Source organism: Rhinatrema bivittatum, chromosome 4 (assembly GCF_901001135.1).
Source record: "Rhinatrema bivittatum chromosome 4, aRhiBiv1.1, whole genome shotgun sequence".
In the NCBI taxonomy this organism is placed as follows: Eukaryota; Metazoa; Chordata; class Amphibia; order Gymnophiona; family Rhinatrematidae; genus Rhinatrema; species Rhinatrema bivittatum.
Window position 1 is genome coordinate 382,597,615 of NC_042618.1, and position 24,205 is coordinate 382,621,819.

The following is a 24,205-nucleotide window of genomic DNA, read 5'->3' on the forward strand; positions in this document are numbered from 1 at the left end:
CTGTCCCCTCCTCCCGAAGCAAAAAAAAACAAAAACGAAAAAGTAGCAAGAGAGCGAGGGGAGAGACGGGCAATCCTAGGCTCGGGCCTGCTACGGTAGTCCCTTCTCCTCTCCTCCCGATTTCGGCACTCAAGGCAGCCGGGTGGGCGTGCATTCATCCAGGCAGAGGGAGCCGGAGGCCGCTTTCGCCGCCGGCTCCCTCTGCCTGGATGAATGCACGGCCCCCGCCGGCAGTGAATGAATGCCCGTGCGATTTCGGCGCTCAAGGCAGTCACATGCCGTGACGTCAAGCGTCGTGACGTCACGCCTTGAGCACCAAAATCGCACGGGCATTCATTCACTGCCGGCGGGGGCCGTGCATTCATCCAGGCAGAGGGAGCCGGCGGCGAAAGCGGCCTCCGGCTCCCTCTGCCTGGATGAATGCACGCCCACCCGGCCGCCTTGAGCGCCGAAATCACACGGGCATTCATTCACTGCCGGTGGGGGCCGTGCATTCATCCAGGCAGAGGGAGCCGGCGGCGAAAGCGGACTCCGGAGGCCGCTTTCGCCGCCGGCTCCCTCTGCCTGGATGAATGCACGCCCACCCGGCCATGGCCTGGATCGAACACGCGCCCACCCGCCCGCCGGCTCCCGCCACCGCCGCCTGGATGAACTGGCGCCCATCCGCCCGCCGGCTCCCGCCACCACCTCGATGACCGCACGCCTGGGGGATTCGGAAAGTGACAGGTATTTATACATATATATATATAAACAACTTACGCTGCAATGTTAATATGGAGGTCGTCCTTGGTTTTTTACACTTTACTCCCTTTGGTTTTACCCCCATTTTTTACACTTTATTCCCGTTTTAATTTTCGAACACCACACTAACACCACACTAACACCAAGTAAAATGTAATTTTCCAAACCTTATTTATTTACTGTAAACCGACATGATGTCCACAATGAATGCCGGTATATAAAAATGTTTAAATAAATAAATAAATAAATAAGTAGAGGGTAGGCGGTAAACTAACAGGTTAAGAACGCGGCAAAATAGCGGGTTACAAAGGAGATAATCTGAGCGCGCGTCACAGTATCGGAGGGAATAGCTAATTCCTTCATTATACAGCTAATTCGTTCATTTACATATCATATACATGCTGCGTGCGGAAAGGGTTATGTGTCTGTTTTAAGAAGCGCTAAGGACGCCTGAAACTGGAGACTGTATCGCTGGATCGCCTTACGCGTCCGAATTGTGCGCTCCCAGCACGTTACAGACGGGAAATCTTCAACCGCACGTTACAGTATCGACCGGAATGTAGGCTCTGATCCTCCCCATTCCATAGTGAAAGATCAAGGGGCTTGCCTTGCTCTCTCCAATGTCTGAGAAGGAGGGAGTCATGGTCTCTCTGGTCCCCATCTTCATTCTGTTTTAATTATTCATAAGTTGCTTAGCATGCACTTACATGCTATGTAGCTCATTTAAATTTTTTAGATTTAGGCCACATTAAACGTCCACATTAACAGTAAGGTAGATTGATACACTACTTTTCATTAAGTAATGCAAGCATTTAATGTGTGCTCTTATGTTAGCATTAACATGCGCTAGTAAATAGGTCCAATATGTAGATTTCATAGATGCTTTAGCATCTACAGCCCTGCTGTATTTTAAGGACGATAAAAATATTTTATTTATAATAATTAAGGGAAAAAATTGTACATTTAATTTTAGGATTGATACTTACATCAATATAGTCTTCCAAACTGTGCTCTTCTTCTAGAAAACTCTGAATCTGTGCATCTGCTGTACCATCTACAAGCCAGCTAAATCTTTCAACTATAATATACATAATAACCACATTAGAAGTAAATATACACATGTAATGCAGAAGATTTATTATTTTGGAAAGATATTTAAGGAAATAATATTTGACAGAAAAGATTTCACATTGCTTACCATATTCCTCAAAATGACTTTTTGGCCCTTCTAAATTGTCTTTGACTGCTTTTTTGAGTGTAGAAACAGCCGATTGTATCACATGATCAGGAAGTTTAGCTTCAATTGTTAAAACTGTGCTACCTCCTGACAGCCATGATTGTATTGTTTGAATATTCTAAGAGAAACAAAAGATTAGATTGCTCAAGACTAGACCAAAAGACTACTAATACAATACCAAAATTAAGTTCTTTACAACATGGTATTTTATGTTCTCTTTTTTTTCTATTTTTCTGTTTTGGGAGGGGGAAGAGGAGAGAGATCCACCAGTTTCCTCCTGCTCTTTTGAGCTTCAAGTTCAATTAAAACCAGGCCTAGGATCCAGTTACCATGAGCCTTCATTTGCAACTACCCAGGGATTTTGTCCTCTTATTTTGTATCACCCTCCCAACACATTTAGCCTTGGTGGGAAGCGTGCAACAATGCTCCTTGTAGAAGAAATCAGACCCCTAGGTGTTGCTATTGTGTGATAACTGGGATTCCCACCACCATCACCAGGGATGTGAATGCTGCCTTTACCAAGAAATCAAATCCTCTGTATGGCAATTTGCAGCACTGGGCTGGCCCCAGTATTTTCTGTTCTAATATACAATAAATAGCAAGGTAGCTAAATGAAAATAATGTTCTATAGTTAAGAGAGAGATAATTTTTTTTATGAACCATGGTAACTGATACATATATGGTATTAGAACTTATGTATATAGAGAATGGGTTAAGTAACAAGTCCTGGTACATATAATTTTAGAATTTTCAGCTAGTCTCAGATGTAACTTTTAGAGGAGAATGAAGGTATGTATGCCTTAACTCCCTTTCCATCCTTTTCCTATATGATATTGGTCATGATCCCCCCTCCCCCCCCCCCCCAAAAAAAAAAAAAGCTAAAACAAATATATTATTACTAAAACAATAATTTTGTCCCCTACATAAAGTATATATATATATTTTGTTCAATGCTTCTGTGGTATAGAAATGAGGAAAGACTGGTTTATGAAAAGGTTCTTCAGGATTTAAAAAATTTTAAAATTCATCTTGAAGTCTTCAGGGGCTATGACTGCAATCCAGTAGTTAAGAGGGCTAAACTGAAACATAAGAATGAGATTTGAATTCTCTGCCCTATGTGACCATAAGTGCATCACTGAACCTCCCTATGCTCAAATTTATATTGAAAGCATGTAAAAAAACGGACCTAGTAGCCATGAGATTCAACTTATATAATTCTTTGTACATAGCTTTACAGTGGAGGTGGCAGAGATAGTGAAATTATTTACCTGTAACAGATGCTCTCTGTGGACAGAAGAACAAATAGTCATACACAATGGATGATGTCATTTGACGGCACCAACTCGGCCTTTACTCTCTTCTAACTCAGAAACTTCTGTCTCTGTCCTAGGCATGCACGGGAGTTCCTGCGTTTACATCGCCGCTCGCCTCTCCTTCAGTCTATTCTCTAGTCTGCTTTCAACTTCCCGGAAAGGAGGGAAGAATTATGTGACTGTTTGTTCTGCGGTAGAGGTGTGAATCGTGTGCCCTATCGTCTTAACGATCGAAATCATCTGGCAGGAGAAGAAAATCGTGTTTGGCACGATTTTTTAGTTAAAAAATCGTTTTTTCCGATTAGTGTGCACTAACGGGAGTTAGTGCGCACTAACCATTGTTAGTGCGCACTAACAGAAAATGATACAATTTGACACTTTTCAGGTCAGTTAAGGTCAGTTTAGGAATGAATATGTATTCCTATTGGCTGCCCTCTTATTTATTCATGTTACCAAGGTTCCCACTGACAATATATGGGGGATGGGAAATGGAAACAGTTGGTAGCTTGACAAACAAAGTAATGTGATCAGTCAATGTGACTAGAACTTGTGCCCTAACCCTGATACCAGGGGTGTTGTGATCTTCCTGCACACAGTGCCCTATCCCTGATACCAGGGGTGTTGTGATCTTCCTACACTCAGTGCCATATCCCTGATAATGGGAGTGTTGTGATCTTCCCGCACACAGTGCCCTAACCCGGATACCAGGGGTGTTGTGATCTTCCTGCACACAGTGCCCTAACCCTGATACCAGGGGTGTTGTGATCTTCCTGCATGCAGTGCCCTATCCCTGATACCAGGAGTGTTGTGATCTTCCTGCACACAGTGCCCTAACCCTAATACCGGGAGTGTTGTGATCTTCCTGCACGCAGTGCCCTATCCCTGATAGCAGGGGTGTTGTGATCTTCTTGCACACATCCCGGTATCAGGGATAGGGCACTGCGTGCAGGAAGATCACAACACTCCAAGTATCAGGGTTAGGGCACTGTGTGCAGGAAGATCACAACACTCCAGGTATCAGGGATAGGGCACTCTGTGCAGGAAGATCACAACACTCCAGGTATCAGGGATAGGGCACTCTGTGCAGGAAGATCACAACACTCCAGGTATCAGGGATAGGGCACTGAGTGCAGGAAGATCACAACACCCCTGGTATCAGGGATAGGGCACTGTGTGCAGGAAGATCACAACACTCCAGGTATCAGGGTAGGGCACTGCATCCAGGTATCAGGGATAGGGCACTCTGTGCAGGAAGATCACAACACTCCAGGTATCAGGGATAGGGCACTCTGTGCAGGAAGATCACAACACTCCAGGTATCAGGGATAGGGCACTCTGTGCAGGAAGATCACAACACTCCAGGTATCAGGGATAGGGCACTGAGTGCAGGAAGATCCCAACACCCCTGGTATCAGGGATAGGGCACTGCCTGCAGGAAGATCACAACACTCCCGGTATCAGGGATATGGCACTGCATGCAGGAAGATCACAACACTCCCGGTATCAGGGATATGGCACTGCATGCAGTACGATCACAACACTCCCGGTATCAAGAATAGGGCACAAGTTCTAGTCACATTGACTGATCACATTACTTTTTTTGTCAAGCTACCAACAGTTTCCATTTCCCATCCCCCCAACCATCACCTCAGTGGGAACCTTGGTAACATCAATAAATAACAGGGCAGCCAGCCAATAGGAATACATATTCATTCCTAACTGACCTGAAAAGTGTCAATTTGTATCATTTTCTGTTACTCTTAGTGAGTTTCCATTTCCATTTAGTGCATTTCCATTTCCCATCCCCCCAACCATCACCTCAGTGGGAACCTTGGTAACATCAATAGATAAGAGGGCAGCCAGCCAATAGGAATACATATTCATTCCTAACTGACCTTTACTGACCTGGAAAGTGTCAATTTGTATCATTTTCTGTTAGTGCGCACTAATACGATTTAACGATTTTTAACGATAAATCGTTAGAATTTCTATTGAATTCTGTTTCTTAACGATTTAAGACGATATTAAAAGTATTGGATGATAATTTTAATCGTTGAAAAACGATTCACATCCCTATTCTGCGGTCCATGGAGAACACCTGCTACAGATAAGCAAAATTACTTTCTCTGTGCACAAGCATAACAAACGAGCCACACAAGATGGAACTCCCCACCTAAGGGTTGCTTGTAATTTTTTTTTTTTTTTTTTTGCAATCCATGGATATTCAGTGAGAAGTTGGTTACCTATTTCACAATGTTACTGAGCACACACTGTCCAGATTTATTGTCTGCATGAGACACCTGATTCAAACAACAGAGCGGAGCAGAGGTATGTATCGAAGACCATGTTGTTGCTTTGCAGATGTACTCCATGGAAGAGCAGTTTTTGTGGGCTATTGTTGGGGCTAAAGCTCTTGACTGATGAGCCTTTATTGGGTGAGAATCTGATAATTTTGCTTTATAACAATGAGATATACATTGGGAAATCCATCTTTATTGTTACGGTCCTGGGCCGTGCCCCGGTCCCTCCACCTACCTCAGGGGCGGCCCGGGCCATTTCGGGGGTTCCTCGGGCCTGCAGGCCCTCCAGCACGTCTCTCCCTCAATTGAGCAACTTTATGTTAAACTGCTACATCTTTCCTACATTTTGCATAGAACACAAACTGTACTCCCTTTTCAACTTTGCAATAATGTGCTGATATGGCCAACTCTGTTGGCCTGGCATTGGTTTTGTCAGAGATTGAACTTTCCTCGAAGACATAAGAACATAACATACCCATTTTTTGCCTCTTTTAGGAAACAGGGCCTTTTTACCAGGCATGCAAAATAGGAAAATTGGTTCTTACCTGCTAATTTTCGTTCCTGTAGTACCACGGATCAGTCCAGACAGTGGGTTGAGCCTCCTGTCCAGCAGATGGAGAAAGAGAAAAACTGAAAGGGTATCCTATATCAGGACAGAGCCCCTCCTGTGTCCCTTCAGTATTAAGGATATCAAAGCAGAGAAAGTGAACATTAACTTGGAGAGAATCAAAGCAAGAAACCTGTAAACAATTAACTGGTAATTAGAAATCCAAAAACCCTGTAAGAAAAGGACTGCTCTTATATAGATATCTATCAGGTAGATACTTCCGGTGCCTGAAAATCTGATAGAAATCAAAAACCAATAGAAAAGAACCCCTCGTTCAGAAGTGCTGTGTAGAACAAAAAGAAAATGTCGAGCGGACATACTACTGCAGTAGGGCGGGAGTCTGGACTGATCTGTGGTACTACAGGAACGAAAACAGGTAAGAACCAATTTTCCTTTCCCTCTATGTACCCAGATCAGTGGGATGTACCAAAGCTTCCCTAAGTAGGGTGGGACCGAGATAATCCCGCTCGAAGCACCTGTCTGCCAAAAGAGCCAAACTCTCCAACTGGCTCTCCGCCCAAGACGAGCCTGTGAACGCAAAGACTGGGCCTTTAAGCCCTCTGGTACAAGACTGACACGACAGATATTCGCCGACACGACCGCTTCCTTTAGCCACCTGGCAATGGCAGCGTTAGAAACTTTGTTCCATTTATTGGTACCACTCCATAAGACAAAGATATGATCAGAGACATGGAACTCGTTGGTGACTTGTAAGAATTGTAGGAGAACTCTATTGACATCCAGTCGCCACAGGTCGTTGCCCAGAGAGCTTGAAATGTCCTCTGAAGAAAAAGTCGGAATCTCCACAGACCGATTGTCGTGAAAGAGGACACCACCTTCGGTAAGATGGATGGGACTGTTGTGAGGGAAACCCCAGAATAAAAAAAACGGAGAAAAGGTTCCCTACAGGACAATGCTTGGCGTGCGGACACTCTCCTGGCCGAGCAATAGAGATAAGGAAAACTGTCTTGAGGGTTAGGTCCTTAAGAGTGGCCCGGCGAAGAGGCTCGAAGGAAGCATCGCAGAAAACTCGCAGCAGCACATGAAGAAAACATACGACATCCGGATGGGCTGCCAGCGCGCAGAGCTGAGACCTGCACCCACAAGGAATTGAAGGACAAACCTTTGGAGAGACCCGTCTGAAGGAAGGAGAGAACCGGGAAAATTGGGGCCGTGCGTGCCAGGATATTGGAAACGAAACACATATTCTCAAACACCCACCAAACTCTGATATAAGCGAGAGAGGTGGAAGTTTTTACGTGCCCGCAACAATGTGGAAATAACTTCTTCCTTATAACCCGTCTGTCTCAGGCGATGCCGCTCAAAAGCCAGGCTGCCAGACAAAAGCGATCCGCCTGATCGAAAAATATGGGAACGTGGCACAGCAGGTTTGGTAGATGACCGAGGCGGAGGGGACTCTCCTTTGTGAGGTTCACCAGATCCATGAACCATGGTTGTCGAGGCCACTCCGGTGCCATGAGAATGACTGGACCCATGTGAAGTTCTATCCTCTTGAGCACCTTTCCCACCAGAGGCCAAGGTGGGAAGACGTATAGGAGGATGTCGTGAGGCCAGGGCAGGACCAGGGCATCTATGCCTTCCGAGCAGCGTCCCTTCTGTGACTGAAGAATCTGGTAGCCTGCGCATACCCGAAGGTGGCCATCAGGTCCAAATGGGGAGCACCCCACATGCACACAACAAGATGCATCGCCTCCTCGGACAACTCCCATTCTCCAAGGTCTAGATGTTGACAACTGAGGAAGTCAGCTGGAACATTCTCCGTCCCCACGATGTGGGAGGCCGCCAGCCAATCTAGATGGCACTCCGCCCATGAGAGAAGCTTGCTGGCTTCCAATGCCACCAGGAGACTCCTGGTGCCCCCCTGGCGATTGATGTAAGCGACTGTGGTGGCATTGTCGGATAGGGACCGTACCACTTTGCGACGGATCAAAAGAAGGAAGGACTTGAGTGCCAGACAAACTGCTCAGGTCTCCAGGCGGTTGATGTGCTTCTGGGACTGCACTGGGGACCATAGTCCCTGAGTAGGCTGATTCTGGCACATCGCTCTCCAGCCGGAGAGGCTGGCATCTGCCGTAACGATGATCCACTGGGGAAGCGTCAGAGGCACCCCCTGCAGAAGATGGGCGAGTGATAGCCACCACCGCATGCTGGCTATGGTAGAGTCGGAGAGCGGTAGCGGAGTCTGAAACTCTTCCGAGACCAGCTTCCAGCAGGACAGCAAAGCTTTCTGTAACAGAGGCAAATGCACAAATGCCCAAGGAACCAAATCAATAATTGAGGAGATGGAGCCCATGGAGCCCAGGCCGGGGAAACGGAGAGGGCTAAGAGATGCCGTACTTGATCCATGAGCTTAAGCGCCTGGGCCTCTAATAACAACACCTTGCCAAAACGGGTGTCGAAGCTCAATCCCAGGAACTCCAAGACCTGAGAGGGCTGAAGGTCGCTTTTGGAGAAGTTGACTCTCCACTCCAGGGAGTTGAGAAATGTCCAGACTCAGTTGACCGCTATCGTGCAGAGGTCCTCTGATTTGGCGCGAATGAGCCAGTCGTTCAGGTAAGGATGAACTAAGACTCAGTCGCAGCATAGGGCGGCCGCCGCCATCACCATGATGTTGGAAAAAGTGCGCGGCGCGGAGGTCAGACCGAACGGAAGCACTGAAACTGGAAGTGTAGACCCAAGATGTCGAAGCGGAGAAATGTTTGATGTGCAAGTAGGCCTCCATGTGGTCGTGCGACGCGAGAAATTCGCCTGAGCGAACCGCCGCTATGACCGCCCTCAGGGTCTCCATCCGAAAATGGGGAACCTTGAGGGCCCAGTTGACGCTCTTGAGGTCCAGGCTTGGTCCGAAAGAGCCGTCCATTTTGGGAATGTCGAAGGAGAAGGAGCACTGGCCGGATCCCTGTTCCTCTACAGGCACAGGGACTATGGCTCCCAGCTCTTGCAGCCTGACTAGAGTCTGTCACACCGCCAGACGCTTCTGGCTCCCGCAGGGAGAGACGAGGTAGCGGTCCGGGGGGTCCTGAGCAAAATCTAATGCGTAGCCATTTTCGATCACCTCAAGGACCCACTGATCCACTGTAATCTTGACGCATTCCTCGAGAACAGAGACAGACGACCACCTAAGTGTTGAACGGAGGAATGGGATGATCGTATCTCATTGTGAGGACTTCACAGAGGGGCCTTGCAAGTTACCATCCCGGAAGGGAAGTCAGCCACGAAAGGAATGAAACCACGGCTGGGATCTAGTGGAAGCACCTCTTTGGTAGGATCCCCGTGCTCTGTTATTGTACTTGCGCTGGCCTCGGAAGCGAGAGCGCAAAGGAAAGAAGGACTTAGCCTGTTTAGGGTGGTCCTCAGGCAGCTTATGAATCTTGTTGCCTCCCAAAGATTTAATAAGCTGTTCAAGGTCCTCACCAAAAGGCAACTTACCCGTTATTTATTTATTTATTTATTTATGGGGTTTTTGTATACCGTCATTCGTGAAACACATACGACGGTTTACATCGTATACAATCATAAAAGCAAATCATAAAATTAGTAGCCAAAGAAGCCTGCAGACACCATGGACCTGGCCTGTACCCGGAGCAAGTCATACAGGGCGTCAGCCCCATACACCACCGCAGCTTCCAGCCAATCTGCCTGTTCCACTTCTGCAGACGGGAGGTCCTGGGTGCTGAGTAATTGTTGACCCCACCTGAGGCTTGTTTGCTGCATGAGTCTGCTACAGACTGTCACCTGAACTCTAAAGCAAGGACTTCCAAGATCCGCTTGAGATGCAGTTCCGGTTTGTGATCCTGAACATACTTCAGCGCTGTGGCTCCAACCATCGTGATGGTGGTGCGTTTGGTAACTGCGAAGACCGAAGCGTCCACCTTAGGAACCTTAAGCATCCCTAGGCATTGGTTGGGTAGGGGATAGAGCTTGTCCATTGCCCCACCCACGCGGAGACCCGATTTGGGAGTCTCCCATTGCCGTAGGAGTAGCCTGAGCATAGGGTGGAAGGGAAGTACGTGGAGGAGCCCTGAGTCCCGCCAAGACCGGGTCTACATTCCCAGGGGAAGAGGCACTGCCGGATTCATCAGGTGGGTGTTCGATCCCCCGCTCATCAAGTACAAAAGGAATGAGCAGGTTCCACACTTCCCCCTGGAATAATCTTAAAAACCCACGGGTTGTCACCCTCTATTGGGGGATGTGGGAGCAAATCCAGATCAGAATCAGGAGGAGAAGGCTGGGTAGGGTCTGTGGTTGTTATGCCCGGAACAGTCTTGACTCAGACGGTCCTGACTCGGACAGAACCCTGGGAATCTGGGACCCAAGGAGGCTGTGCAATGGATCCACGAGGGATCTTTGCCGGAGGGGGGCCTGAGGAAGAGTCCCTCCTGTTCCCGAAGCCAGGCTAAATAAGATGTGTGCAACGAAAGCACAAAATCTGGAATAAAAGGATGCTGAGCCTTCCCGGGTAATGGGGGGAGGGGCTAGGTCAGAGAGGTCAGGCACCCTCTCCGGGGGGTGCATGGGGTTCAAATCTGGCGGCAAATCCGTTGCGATCCCTGAGCCCAAAATGGCCACCGTTCCCGAATTTTTGGGTTTTTTTTCCTCGAGGGAGCCGGCTTGAAAACACGTCTGGGAGCATGACCCCGTACCGCTGATTTTGCTGGTGCCCCGGAGGGTCCCTCAACCCAGGTAGAAAATCTGAGCAAAGGTCAGCGTGGGAGAGCAGCGAAGCAGGCTCCCCGCCAGCTAGGCAAGACATTGCTTTCCTAGTGTGCAGGGAAAGGCTGCCGCTAATGAAAAACAGCTGAGCCGGGCTGCAATCATGAGCAGGAGCAGGAGAGTGAACCCTGAGCTCTTCATTCTGTTTGCCCTAGAGCAACTGAATGCAGGTAAGGCGAAAGTGCTCCTTCTGGCTTCCTTGACTTTTTTTTTTTTTTTTTTTTTTTTTTTTTTTTTAATATCAGCAGCAGCTTAAAAATGTCAGTGCAGCAGTACCAGGCAATAAAAGCTCCTGGGTGAGAAAAGTCAAGAGGGGGAGTGACTGGACCACCAGTATTGCCCCAAGCCAGTCAAAGGTCACTGGTAAGGAATCCTAGGATGAAATTACAAGGGGCAAGCCCCCCTAGGACCCTATAAGAGCCAGGGGATAGAGAAACACCGGTTATGAACTTTGAAAAATTTCTACTCTTTTTTTTTTTTTTTTTAGGTAAGCAGTACTTGCTTGATATCCTGAAGTAACAGTGAGGAAGAAAAAGCTCCACAGAAGGAAGAAGTAGCGAAAGAAGGGGAGCCGCAGGTTCAACTGTCTGGATCTGCTGGAGACAGAGAAATACTGAAGGGAAGCAGGAGGGGCTCTGTCCTGATATAGGATACCCTTTCAGTTTTTCTCTGTCTCCATCTGCTGGACAGGAGGCTCAACCCACTGTCTGGACTGATCCGGGTACGTACAGGGAAATGTTGAGATTACTTACCTGATAATCTCCTTTTCCTTAGTGTAGACAGATGGACTCAGAACAAGTGGGTATAGTGTGCTCGTGCTAGCAGTTGGAGACGGATCTGACATCAGCACGGGTACATATACCCCCACAGGAAGTGAAGCAACTCAGTAATCTTCCTTGCAAAAGCTGCTATGGATATATGTGTACTGACGATCAATGAATTAGTGAAACAGGATTCCCCTGACCGATTGATAGTAGCTGGAGACCGCCAGCGCTTCCAACCGGAAGGCGTCGACACCTGGTAGAGTGGACGCTCTTATGTAAGGAAATGACATGGCTTACCTTGAATCGGTGAAACCCATGTATACCGGCAGCCGGGCGGGATGCTGAGTCCATCTGTCTACACTAAGGAAAAGGAGATTATCAAGTAAGAAATCTCAACATTTCCTGGCGTGTAGCCAGATGGACTCAGAACAAGTGGGATGTACAAAAGCTACTCCCGGACTGGGCGGGAGGCTGCCTGAGGACCGCGTAGGACTGCCCTCGCAAATGCTGTGTCTTCCCTGGCCTGGACGTCCAGACGGTAAAATCTGGAAAAGGTATGGAGGGAGGACTATGTCGCCGCCTTACATATCTCCGCGGGCGACAGCATCCTAGATTCTGCCCAAGAGGCCGCCTGCGCTCTGGTGGAATGAGCCTTGACCTGCAGAGGTGGTGACTTTCCGGCCTCTACGTAGGCCGCTCTGATAACTTCTTTGATCCAGCGGGCTATGGTTGGCCGAGAGGCCGCTTCCCCTTGCTTCTTCCCGCTGTGAAGGACGAACAGATGGTCCGTCTTTCGTACTGCTTCTGTCTTTTCCAGGTATCTGGGCAGCAATCTGCCGATGTCGAGATGGCGTAGCAAACGCCCTTCTTCTGATTTCTTCAAACCCGCCGTGGTTGGAAAAGATATGGTTTGATTGAGGTGAAATTGTGAGACTACGTTAGTTAAGAAAGAGGGAACCGTGCGAAGATGGATAGCCTCTGGAGTGATTCTCAGAAAGGGATCATGGCAGGACAGCGCTTGAAGCTCTGAGATGCGGCGTGCGGAACACACTGCCAGCAAGAACACCATCTTCAAAGTTAGCGAATGGAGAGACAGGCCCCGAAGGGGTCTGAAGGTGGATACTGCGAGGAAATCCAAAACTATGTTGAGGTTCCACAGGGGCACTGGCCACTTCAGTGGCGGACGAATGTGCTTGACTCCTTTCAGGAAGCGGGAAACATCTGGGTGCGTGGCGATGGTCTTGCCATCCCTCCTGGGACCGTAGCAAGACAGCGCAGCCACCTGAACCTTGATGGAGCTTAGGGAGAGACCCTTCTGAAGCCCATCCTGCAGGAAATCCAGAACAATAGGGATTGTGGTCGCATGTGGATTGGTGCCATGAGTGTCGCACCAGGCTTCAAATACTCTCCAGATCCTTATGTAGGTGAGGGATGTGGAAAACTTGCGAGCTCTTGGAGTGTATCTATCACCGGCTCCGAGTAACCTCTTTTCTTCAGTCTAGTCCTCTCAATGGCCAGACCGTAAGAGAGAATTGAGCCGGATCCTCGTGGAGGATGGGACCTTGACGAAGCAGGTCCCTGAGAGGAGGCAGGGGAAGGGGCTCCCCTGTCAGTAGTCTTCTCATGTCCGCGTACCAGGGTCTTCTTGGCCAGTCTGGTGCTACTAGAAGAACTAGGCCTCTGTGCCTCCGAATCTTGTGTATAAAGGCGCCCAGCAAGGGCCACGGAGGAAAGGCGTATAGCAGTGTCCCTGGAGGCCATGGCTGAACCAGGGCGTCGATCCCGTGAGAGAACGGATCTCGCTTGCGGCTGAAGTATCTGGGTACTTGAGCATTGGACCTGTCCGCTAATAGGTCCATGTCCGGATTCCCCCACTGATCCACAATCATCTGGAAGGCTGTGGGGGACAGCTGCCATTCTCCCGGATTTAGGCTTTCCCTGCTGAGGAAGTCTGCCGCGGTGTTGTCCCTTCTGGCAATGTGGACAGCGGAGATGTCCTGGAGATTCGCCTCTGCCCAAGCCATCAGCGGGGCTATCTCTAGGGACACCTGTTGGCTCCTGGTTCCGCCCTGTCGGTTGATGTATGCCACCGTGGTGGCGTTGTCGGACATCACTCTGACTGCTCTGTTCCTCAGTCTGTGAGCAAATCACAGGCAGGCTAATCGGACTGCCCGTGCCTCTAGACGGTTGATGTTCCACCCCGACTCTTCTCTGTTCCACCGCCCTTGGGCGGTGAGCTCTTCGCAGTGTGCTCCCCATCCGCTCAGGCTGGCATCTGTGGTGAGCAGAGTCCACGTGGGGGAGGACATCTTCGACCCCCTGCTCGTGTGGTTGGACTGCAACCACCACCGTAGCTGGGTCCGCAGTCTGGCTGGTAGAGGTAGATGCACGGAGTAATTCCGGAAGCGTGGGCTCCATCGAGAGAGGAGGGAGCGTTGTAGTGGTCTCATATGGGCCCGCGCCCAGGGTACCACTTCCAGGGTGGATGCCATGAGACTGAGAACCTGCAGATAGTCCCAAGCTATGGGCCAGCTGGCTCCCATCAAGGACTGTAGACGCGTCTGGAGTTTTAACCTTCTCTTGGTGGTGAGGCTGACTTTGTCTGCCTGGGTGTCGAACTGGACTCCCAGGTATTCCAGTGATTGGGAAGGCTGTAGGCAGCTCTTGTTTAGGTTGATTTGGAAAACACGCTCAGCAAGTGTGCAGGGCTCCAAACTGCTTTGGAGACGGAAATTACTGAGTTGCTTCACTTCCTGTGGGGGTATATGTACCCGTGCTGACATCAGATCCGTCTCCAACTGCTAGCACGAGCACACTATACCCACTTGTTCTGGCTTCCTGCCAGTATTTAAACACTGGCAGGAAGCCGGCCTACGAGCTATAGTACACATTGTTGATGATTACAACAACATTCACTCTTTTCAAGCCCTTTGGGAACAATATGATCTCCCCCCACAACACTTTTTTGCCTACCTACAAGTTCACCACTAGGTGCAATCCCTTAGACCACCAGACCTGCATAATCAAACCTGGGAACTTCTCTCCGACTATTTAGATATAAATGACCCAACCCGCTATAAGGTGGCTTTTTGGTATAAGGTGCTCATTAAATATCAAACCCCTCTTAGTTGGGATGCCTTAGTAGACAGTTGGAACAAAGATTTAGGACTTAGACTAACTTCTGCCTATTATAAGGGGTGTTTTAGGCGTGTACAGTCCTTATCGGTGTTGCAACCGTCCCTTCCCAACGGCTTCACTCTGCCTACCTTTCTTTCTTTGCACCTCCTCTCGCTATGGATGGATGCCTGGCTGCCACGGCGTCTGTCTGCTGTCCTCTCCGGCGTCCCCGGACCGGCTTGGACGCTGCCTCCCGCCATGCTCCGCTGGTACCTTAGGGCGCGCGCGCCACGCGGCCCTCACTTATTTCCTACTTGGCACGAACCTCAGGGGCGTCCCCCTATGATGATGTCACGCTGCCCGGATATTTAAAGCCTACAATGTTTGCTAGCCTTTGAGTTAGCAAGGGGATTCTTACGGATGGGATTCGCTCTCCGTACCCAGCTACTCTGCCTCCAATCTTCCATTGGACTCTTAACGCTAAGGGGATACCCGCTCCTCGGGGGCCTCACTTGCATTTTAGGTCACTATCAGGAAACCGGTACTCGCTCCTCAAGGGCCCATGTTCCCTGACTCGCTGCCTGCTCCTACCTTCTCTTCTGCCTGGAAGGATTCGCTATCTTCAACACCAGTGAGTACTACCATCTTCACCTCAGAGCTGTTCCCTGGAACCAGGTACTCGCTCCTCGAGGGCCTGCCTCCATTCCAGCCCTAGTGCCATCTCCTACGTGGAACTGCTATGTGAATACATCTCCTTCAAGCCTCTCAGCTCTCAGGGATCAGGTACTCGCTCCTCGAGGGCCTGCTCTCCCTATCCTGGGGTTCTCCATACTAGAGCTTGTGTATATTCCACTGTACTCATTATTCTCAGTTCTTTCCACTACAGCACTGCTACCGGAGGAGTCGCTGTTCCAGCACCTGAAAGATACTAGCCCAGCCGGGCTACTTCTACTGCTCACTACTGCCACCTCTGGTGGCTTCATCACATTGTCTAATAAAAGATCTATCTCTGTGTTTGTGTGTCCTAAGCTGAGCCTGACCTCCCCCGTGGGCGTGGTCAGATGCCACAGTGTCCAAGGATCCACCCAAACCTCACTAATTATAACAGTCAGTGCCTATCCCTCTTCAGGAGTTACAATTTAGATTTTTACATCAGTCATATATAGCCTCTACACAGGCTAGCAAATTAAGGAAGTCAGGTACAGGCTGATATCTCAAATGTGCTGCCGACTGTAGTACACTAGTATATCAATTTTGGACATGCCCAGAAGTTCAGTTGTTTTGGAATCGGGTTCACCAATACCTAACTCATATGAGTGGCCCTGATACATAGGCAAGAGTTGTGAATAGACAAGAGAGGGCTAAACACTACATAGGCCTGTTGTGCTTCCCGGCCGTGTCCGCTCTGCAGCCGGGCCTGCTCACCTCTCTCTCTCTCTCGTCCACGAGCTCCGGGCTCTCCTGCCGCAGTCACTTCGCGGCGCCCCCGACTCCGGTGTCTCTAGTTTGCCTTTCAGTATCTCTTGTTCCAGTGTCTCCTGTTCCAGTGTCTCCTGTTCCAGCGTTTTCTGTTCCTTCGTCTCTCCATCCCTGGTAGTACCCTTCGGACTAATCTCACAGTACTGACCTGTGCTTGCTCCTGACTACTCCTATTTGCTGCCCGGACCTGACCTCTCTGCCTGTCCACTGACTACTCTTGATCGCTGCCTGGAACCGACTGCTGCCTGTCCTCTGACTACTCCTGATTGCTGCCTGGAACTTGGCCTCTGCCTGACCTGACTACTTCTGGATTGACTACAGGTACTGACCACTGCTTTGGCTGACCATTCTGGACTGGTACTCTGGCCTTGATCCTCGCTATCCACTTGGACACTCTCTTCTGGCCTCCTGCGACCTCTGGACATTCCTGCTTTGACATTGATCGCATACCCTTGTTCATGGTGGGCACTCCCCTGCGCTTCCTCTGTCGGAGACCTTGCGAGGCCCACCTAAGACCAGGCGGCCTGGGTAACCAAGGGCTCAACCTGAGGGAACCCCGGGTTGCTATTGGCGAAGCTCCAGCTAGCCTCTGCCTCCTCCTGTGCTCCGCCTCCTGGTGGCAGGCGCTCTCCAGGTCCGACCGGAGGGCCGTACCAATCCTGCACCAGGCCAAGGGTCTACCTCCAGCAAAACAGGTTGCCAAGGCCATGGACTCGGCGGAGTCTCCCGCCTTGCAGGTCATCCCTGACCTAGCTGCTCATATCCGAGAACAACAAGAAGCCTTGGAAGCATTGACTTCATCTGTGGCGAGACTATGGTCTCAACTTGAGGATTCTGTTATGGCCAACTCAGGGGGTTGGGCTCAAATCCCTCCTCCACGGGTATCATTAGCCCTTCCAGGTCCACCCCATTTTAATGGGGATCCGTGCCTCTGCCGAGGCTTCCTCAACCAATGTTTTATGCAATTTGCACTACAGCCTGCGTTGTTTCCAAATGAAACCACCAAGATCACCTTCATCCTCTCACACCTTGAGGGGAAAGCCCTGGCATGGGCTTCCCCACTTTGGGAGCGTTCTGAAACACATCCTCCATCATCTCTCCCACTTCATCTCCGTCTTCAAGTGCATTTTCGAGGATCCTGGCCGACAGGCGGTTGCGGGTCACCAGCTTCTCCACCTTCGCTTACCGAATTCACTGTGGAATTCAGGACATTAGCCACGGAACTGGGATGGCAAGAGGACTGCCTACGGGCAATCTATCTGGACGGCTTGTCTCCTGCCCTCAAGGATGAGCTGGCTTCTCGTGAGATTCCCACATCTCTGGATGACCTGATTTCCCTGGTTGGTAAGATTGATCACCGCCTACGTCAGCGACACCAGCCCCATGCCCAGTTCGTGCTAAGAGTCCCCAGTTGAAGGCCTTACCGGCACCTCCTCCATCACCAGAGGAGCTGATGCAGATCAATCGCGGGCGCTTGTCTCCTGAAGAGCGCTTTCGCCATAAGAAGGAAGGTCTTTGTTTATACTGTGGTGGCTCCGGACATCTCCTATAATCCTGCCCAGTATGTCCAGGAAACTGCAGAGCCTGAGCCTGGAGGGGATCCCGAGCTTGGGCGCTACTGTTACTGGCCCCCAATTATTACTCCGTGTCCCTCTCCAGGGATGATATGCTCCTTTGCCACCACACACTGGTGGACATTGGGGCAAGTGGCAACTTCATTCTGGACAATATTGTCACACTTCTCCAGATTCCGTTTCAATCTCTGGAAATACCTCTCCGCATCACATCAATCCAGGGAGAGTATCTTCCTGGACACATTACTTATCGCACTGTAGCCTTCCGCCTCTCCGTGGGAACCCACCGTGAAGAAGAGATATCTCTATACGCCTTGAAGCATTCTACGCATCCAGTAATCCTAGGACTTCCTTGGCTTCAGATACACAGACCTCACTTTGACTGGCAATTTCTGCAGTTAATCTAGTAGGGACCCCAGTGCCAGAACCGTTGTCTGTGACCGTGTCTCCAGCAGTCACTATTCTGAACTCTACAACCCTTACCGGGTTACCTGCTCCATATTCTGACTTCAAGGATGTCTTCTCCAAGGAGAATGCTGACATCCTGCCTCCACTCTGAGAATTTAATTGCCCCATTGAGCTACTACCAGGTACCACGCCTCCCAAGGGCAGAACCTACCCTCTCTCGCTACCAGAGACTCAGGCAATGTCTGAGTATATTAAGGAGAACCTGAATAAAGAATTCATAAGACCCTCCAATTCCCCAGCAGGAACCGGATTCTTCTTCTTGAAGAAGAAAGATGGCAGTTTATGTCCTTGCATTGACTACCATGGGCTAAATGCCTTGACTCGCAAGGACCGCTATCCTCTGCCATTCATTAGCAAACTTTTTGATCACCTACAAAGTGCCCAGATCTTTACTAAGCTAGATCTCTGAGGGGCATACAATCTTGTATGGATCCAGCCGGAGGATATCTGGAAGACAGTTTTCAATACAAAGGACGGCCACTACGAGTATGTAGTGATGCCTTCCGGACTTTGTAATGTCCATGCGGTCTTTCAGCACTTGATGAATGAGATCTTCCGGGACCTACTATACTCATTTGTCGTGGTGTATCTAGACGACATACTAATCTTTTCCAAGGACCTGAAGTCCCACCGCTCACAGGTTCAAACCATCCTCCGTCTCAGAGACAATCGTCTCTACGCAAAATTAGAGAAGTGTATCTTTGAACAGACTAGTCTTCCATTTCTGGGCTACATTATCTCCAATCGTGGTTTCACCATGGACCCTGAGAAACTCCAAGGAATTCGAGATTGGCCCCAACCAGTAGGCCTCCACGCCTTACAAAGATTCTTTGGATTTACAAACTATTACAGGAACTTCATCGCTAACAACTCCACGCTAGCTGCTCCACTCACGGCCATGACTAGGAAAGGTAGTAACCTTCAAGTTTGGAGTCCCAAGGCTCAATCTGCTTTCAATGCCTTGAAAGAGACCTTCTGCACTGGACCTTGTCTATGTCACCCCAATCCTAATTGTCCTTTCGTCGTTGAAGTTGACGCCTCCGCCATTGGAGCAGGGGCAGTCCTGAGTCAATATTCCTCCAAGGGGGTCTTAGTACCCTGCTCCTTCTACTCTCACAAGTTCTCCCCCACAGAGCAAAACTACACAATTGGGGATCGAGAGCTCTTAGCTGTGAAATTGGCCCTTCAAGAATGGCACCCCTGGTTAGAAGGAGCACAGTATAAATTCACAATCTTTACAGACCACAAGAATCTTGAACACTTAAAGGAAGCTCAGTTATTGAACCCCAGACAGGCCCGCTGGGCGTTGTTCTTCGAGCGTTTTAACTTTGAACTCTGCTACCGTACTGCAGCTAAGAACACCCGAACGGATGCTCTCTCTCGAGCCAGAAGATACACCCGAAACTCCTAAGCACATCATCGACCCAGCCTGCATCATCCTTGCGGTCACCAACACGGTGCCAACCGGGAAGACAGTGGTCCCACGCCATCTCTGAGAGTCCGTCCTCCGCTGGGCTCATGACTCAAAGTTGGCTGGCCATCCTGGCCGGGCTGAGACCCTTGAGATGTTAAGAAGACATTATTGGTGGCCCAACATGATTAAGGACTCCCACAATAATGTGGACTCCTGTCCCATCTGTGCACAACAAAATCCTCCGACTGGCTGTCCTTGGGGACTCCTCTAACCTCTACTGGCTCCCACCATACCCTGGTCAAGCATCTCTACTGACATCATCGTCGACCTGCCTCTGTCAAAGGGCAAACACGGTCATCTGGGTTATTATCAACTGCTTTTCAAAAATGGCTCACTTCGTTTCACTACAGAACCTCCCTTTGGCTCATGAATTGGCAAAACTCTTTGGGGCAGATTTTCAAAGGGTTACGCGCGTAACCCCAAAAACCTGCTCTTGCACGCGCCGAGTCTATTTTGCATAGGCTCGGCGACGCACGCAAGCCCCGAGACGTGCGTATGTCCCGAGGCTTTGAAAATGGGGCGGGAAGAGGGCGGGGCCATGGGCATGGTGCCGGTCTGGGAGCAGTCCGGGAGCAGGACCGAGGCCTCCGGCACAGCGGTGCGCCAGAGGCAGGCGTAAATCCTGAAATAAAGGTAGGGGGGGATTTAGGTAGGGTTCAGAGGGAACGGATTTCGGAGCGGCCTCGGAGGAAACGGGGAAAGCCATCGGGGCTTCCCAGGGCTCGGCGCGTGCAAGGTGCACAAGAGTGCACCCCCTTGCGTGTACCAACCCCGTATTTTATAACATGCGCATGGCAGCGCGCACGTGTTATAAAATCAGGTGTACATTTGTTCGCACCGGGTAGCACACACAAATGTACCCCGCGCGTGCGCAGATTATAAAATCTGCCCCTTTCTGAATAATGTTTTCTGCTTACATGGATTACCCAAAGAGGTCGTTTCCGAAGGTGGGCCACAATTCGCTGCCAAGTACTGGAAGTCTCTCTAGAAAATTTGATATCACTCTGAATCTAACTTCGGCCTACCACCCTCAATTGAATGGTCAGGCTGAGAGGATAAACTGCTCTCTGAAGACTTTCCTAAGATCGTACATCAATGATCAGCAGGACAACTGGGCCGACCTCTTGCCATGGGCTGAGTTATCCCACAATACCCAAGTCGCCTCTGCCACCGACGTCTCTCCCGTCTCAGTAGTATTCGGTCACCAGCCACACCTGCCTCTACCAGTGCCACTTTTTGTACCATCTCCTGTAGCCCAGTCCACGGCACAGATGATACGCTGTTTATGGAATCAGGTCAATGAGAGACTGGGTCAGGCCGCCGAGAAAGCCAAACGCTTCACTGAAACTCACCGTCGCACTGCACCTCTGTTCCGGCCAAGCCAGAAAGTTTGGCTCAGCACAAGACATATTAAGTTACGTCTGCCCTCACGATTGGCCCCCAATTTCATTGGACCATTTCCAATTATATAGGTGCCATCACATACCAGCTGCAGCTTCCCATATCTATGGGAATCCACAACACATTCCATGTTTCTTTGCTGAAACCATTGGTCTTAAACTGGCCTTCTCTAAGGTCTCCTGCTCCTTCCTAGCTCACCGCTGAACCTGAGGACGTCCTCCAGATAAAGGAGGTTCTGGTCATCCGGCACAGAAGAGGTCATTGGGAATACCTCCTGTCGTGGGAGGGCTTCGGTCTGGAAGAGAACTCCTGGGAGCCCTCCCACCACATTTATGACAAAGACCTCCTCGCGGAGTTCCACAGGTCCCATCCTGACAAGCCCAGGCCGGTAAGGGGGAGGCCTAGAAGGGGGGTAATGTTGTGCCTCCTGACCGCGTCTGCTCCGCGGCCGGGTCTGCTCACCTCTCTCTCCCATCTATGAGCTCCAGGCTCTCCTGCCGCAGTTGCTTCGTGGCTTCCCCAGCTCCCCCATGCTCAGTCTCCTGTCCAGGCCTCATGGCGGGGCTCGCGTTGGCCCTGCCCCTAGGCACGCGCGCGCAGACCGCCTGGCCTCATATAGGGCCAAGGGCGGATCCCACCTCCGTGGCACGCCCTGATTGATGGCTGTACTAAAGGATATATATTTTAAGTTGATATATTTTTTGATGATTTTATTGTTTTAATTGTCCTAAGTAGTTTTATTATCTAATATTGTGAATGTTATATTGTAAACCACTCTGATCAACATTGTTTTTAGGGTGCAGTATCTAAAAAACTTAAATAAATAATAATGAGTTCCTTTATAGTTCACTCTCTCTCCTTAATATACCTCATTGCATAAGACATCTGTTAATTCATGGTCTGCCTTTGACTTAGTTGCCTCAACTAAGATTGAGAGTATAATTAAAAGGATGAACCCGGCTTGACATCCTCTTGATGTAATCTTGATCAAACAATTAAAAACTGTATCAAGGGGGGATCTTCCGGAGGGGAAAGGAGTTGCAGGGACCTCCCCATCTTCCTGCCAAATTCGAAGGTCTTTCCATCTGCTGTGTCTGTTTGGGCAGGCGAGCCCGGTTGTCTTCATCAAGCCCACCTGGAAGAGCGGTGGGTGATGTCATCTAGGAGCAACCGTTGACCCTTTAAATCGGCCAGTAGAGCAGTGCACCGCTGGGGAGCTTCCAGAGGTGAGAGGAGTTGCAAGGACATCCCCATCTTCCTGCCGAATTCGAAAGACTTTCCACCTCCTATGTCTGTTTTGGCAGGCGAGCCCAGTTGTCTGTTAGAAGACGAACCTATGCCCCCACGCTGCCGTCGACCATCCATCACGATTGGGGCCGTTCCCGGTGCGGTCCTGCACCGCGACGCATTGTGCAAGCCGACGCGACCTTGTCCTCCCCTTTCATAGGTGTCCCTCCCCGCAACCCCCGCCCTAGCACAGGAAAAGATCAGTATTTAAACTGATAGCCCAGCACAAGTTCATTGCCTCAGCTACAGGCTTGCTTGTGCTGGTGCTGTCTTTTGGAGTTTGTTGTCTTGCCTCTGACTTGGTTTGCTTCTGGTTCCTCATTGCCTGCCACCTGCCTCGCTACCTGGACTGCCTCTGGATTACCCTTGTCTGCCGCCTGCCTCACTACCTGGACTGCCTCTGGATTACCCTTGCCTGCCACCTGCCTCACTATCTGGACTGCCTCTGGATTACCCTTGTCTGCCGCCTGCCTCGCTACCTGGACTGCCTCTGGATTACCCTTGTCTGCCGCCTGCTTTGCTACCTGAACTGCCTCTGGATTACCCTTGTCTGCTGCCTGACTCACTACTTGGACTGCCTTTGGATTCCGTTGTCTAGATCCCCTCGAGCTGGGACGCCTAGACTATCTCGGGATTCCAGGACGCCTCCTACCTGAGCTGAGTCAGGTAAGACGTCTGCGCTACCACTAGGGTCCACATTTCTTAACAGTTAGCTGAGGCCATGGACCCGGTAGATCTAACAGCTCTGCAGGCCATCCCAGGACCAGCCACACAAGTCCAGCAACAACAGGGGGTGCTGGATCAAGATACGGGAGTTCTAGAGAGATTGGCAGCTCATATGGACGCTTTAGCAGTAGCACCTCCTCCATCTCCCACAGTTCCTCCGGCCCCCAGAGGCAGTCACCCCCACACACACACACACACACACTGACATTTTAATGGAGATCCAAAGCTCTGTCATGAATTCATTAACCAGTGCAAGATGCACTTTTCCTTGCAAGTTCCATTATTTCCCACTGACAAGACCAAAGTTACCTTCATCCTTTCCCTCTTGGAGGGTTCAGCCTTGGCATGGGCCTCTCCGCTGAGGGAGCGTGGCAATCAGCTGCTGAAAGATTTAGATCAATTCCTCAAAGATTTTTGCTTGGTTTTTGATGAACCTGGGTGCTCTGCTTCGGCGGCATCAGAAATGCTTCAAATTCGTCAAGGGGCAAGGACTGTGGGAGAGTATGCTGTCCAATTTCGTACCCTTGCCGCAGAACTAAGATGGGGTGAAGAGAGCCTTACCGCCATCTTTCGTCAGGGCAGTTCGGATAAAATAAGGGACAAACTAGCTGGCCAAGATCCACCAGAATTTCTGGAAGATTTAATCAGACTCGCAATCCGTTTGGATCTCTGCTTCCAAGAGCGGGCTCGAGAAACGAGCACTTTTCGGCATCCAGTATGCTTAGCACTCTCCTTTCAACGACCACTCATCTCTCCCAAACCCCAGAATACTTCTGGTTCCACTGAGGAGCCTATGCAAATCGACTGATTTTGAATTTCTGTGGAAGAATGACAGCGACGAAGGCAACAGAATTTATGTCTCTACTGTGCTGGTTCTGGACACTACGCTAAAATCTGTCCCCTGAAGTCGGGAAACTCCCAGACCTAGGACGGGTGGGAGAGGCTTCCCTGGGTCCAGCAACTTCCTCTCAACAGATATTAAT

The 24,205-nt window shown here is 50.0% G+C and overlaps 1 protein-coding gene across 1 annotated transcript in view; it reads right to left on the reverse strand.

Moving 5' to 3' along the window:
* DNAH12 (dynein axonemal heavy chain 12) overlaps positions 1–24,205 on the reverse strand; it is a 1,160,754-nt gene that overhangs the window by 964,593 nt on the left and 171,956 nt on the right. Inside the window, 2 exon segments of the mRNA XM_029600929.1 lie at positions 1,728–1,819; positions 1,940–2,096. Of these exon segments, the coding sequence (XP_029456789.1) occupies positions 1,728–1,819; positions 1,940–2,096 (249 nt within the window).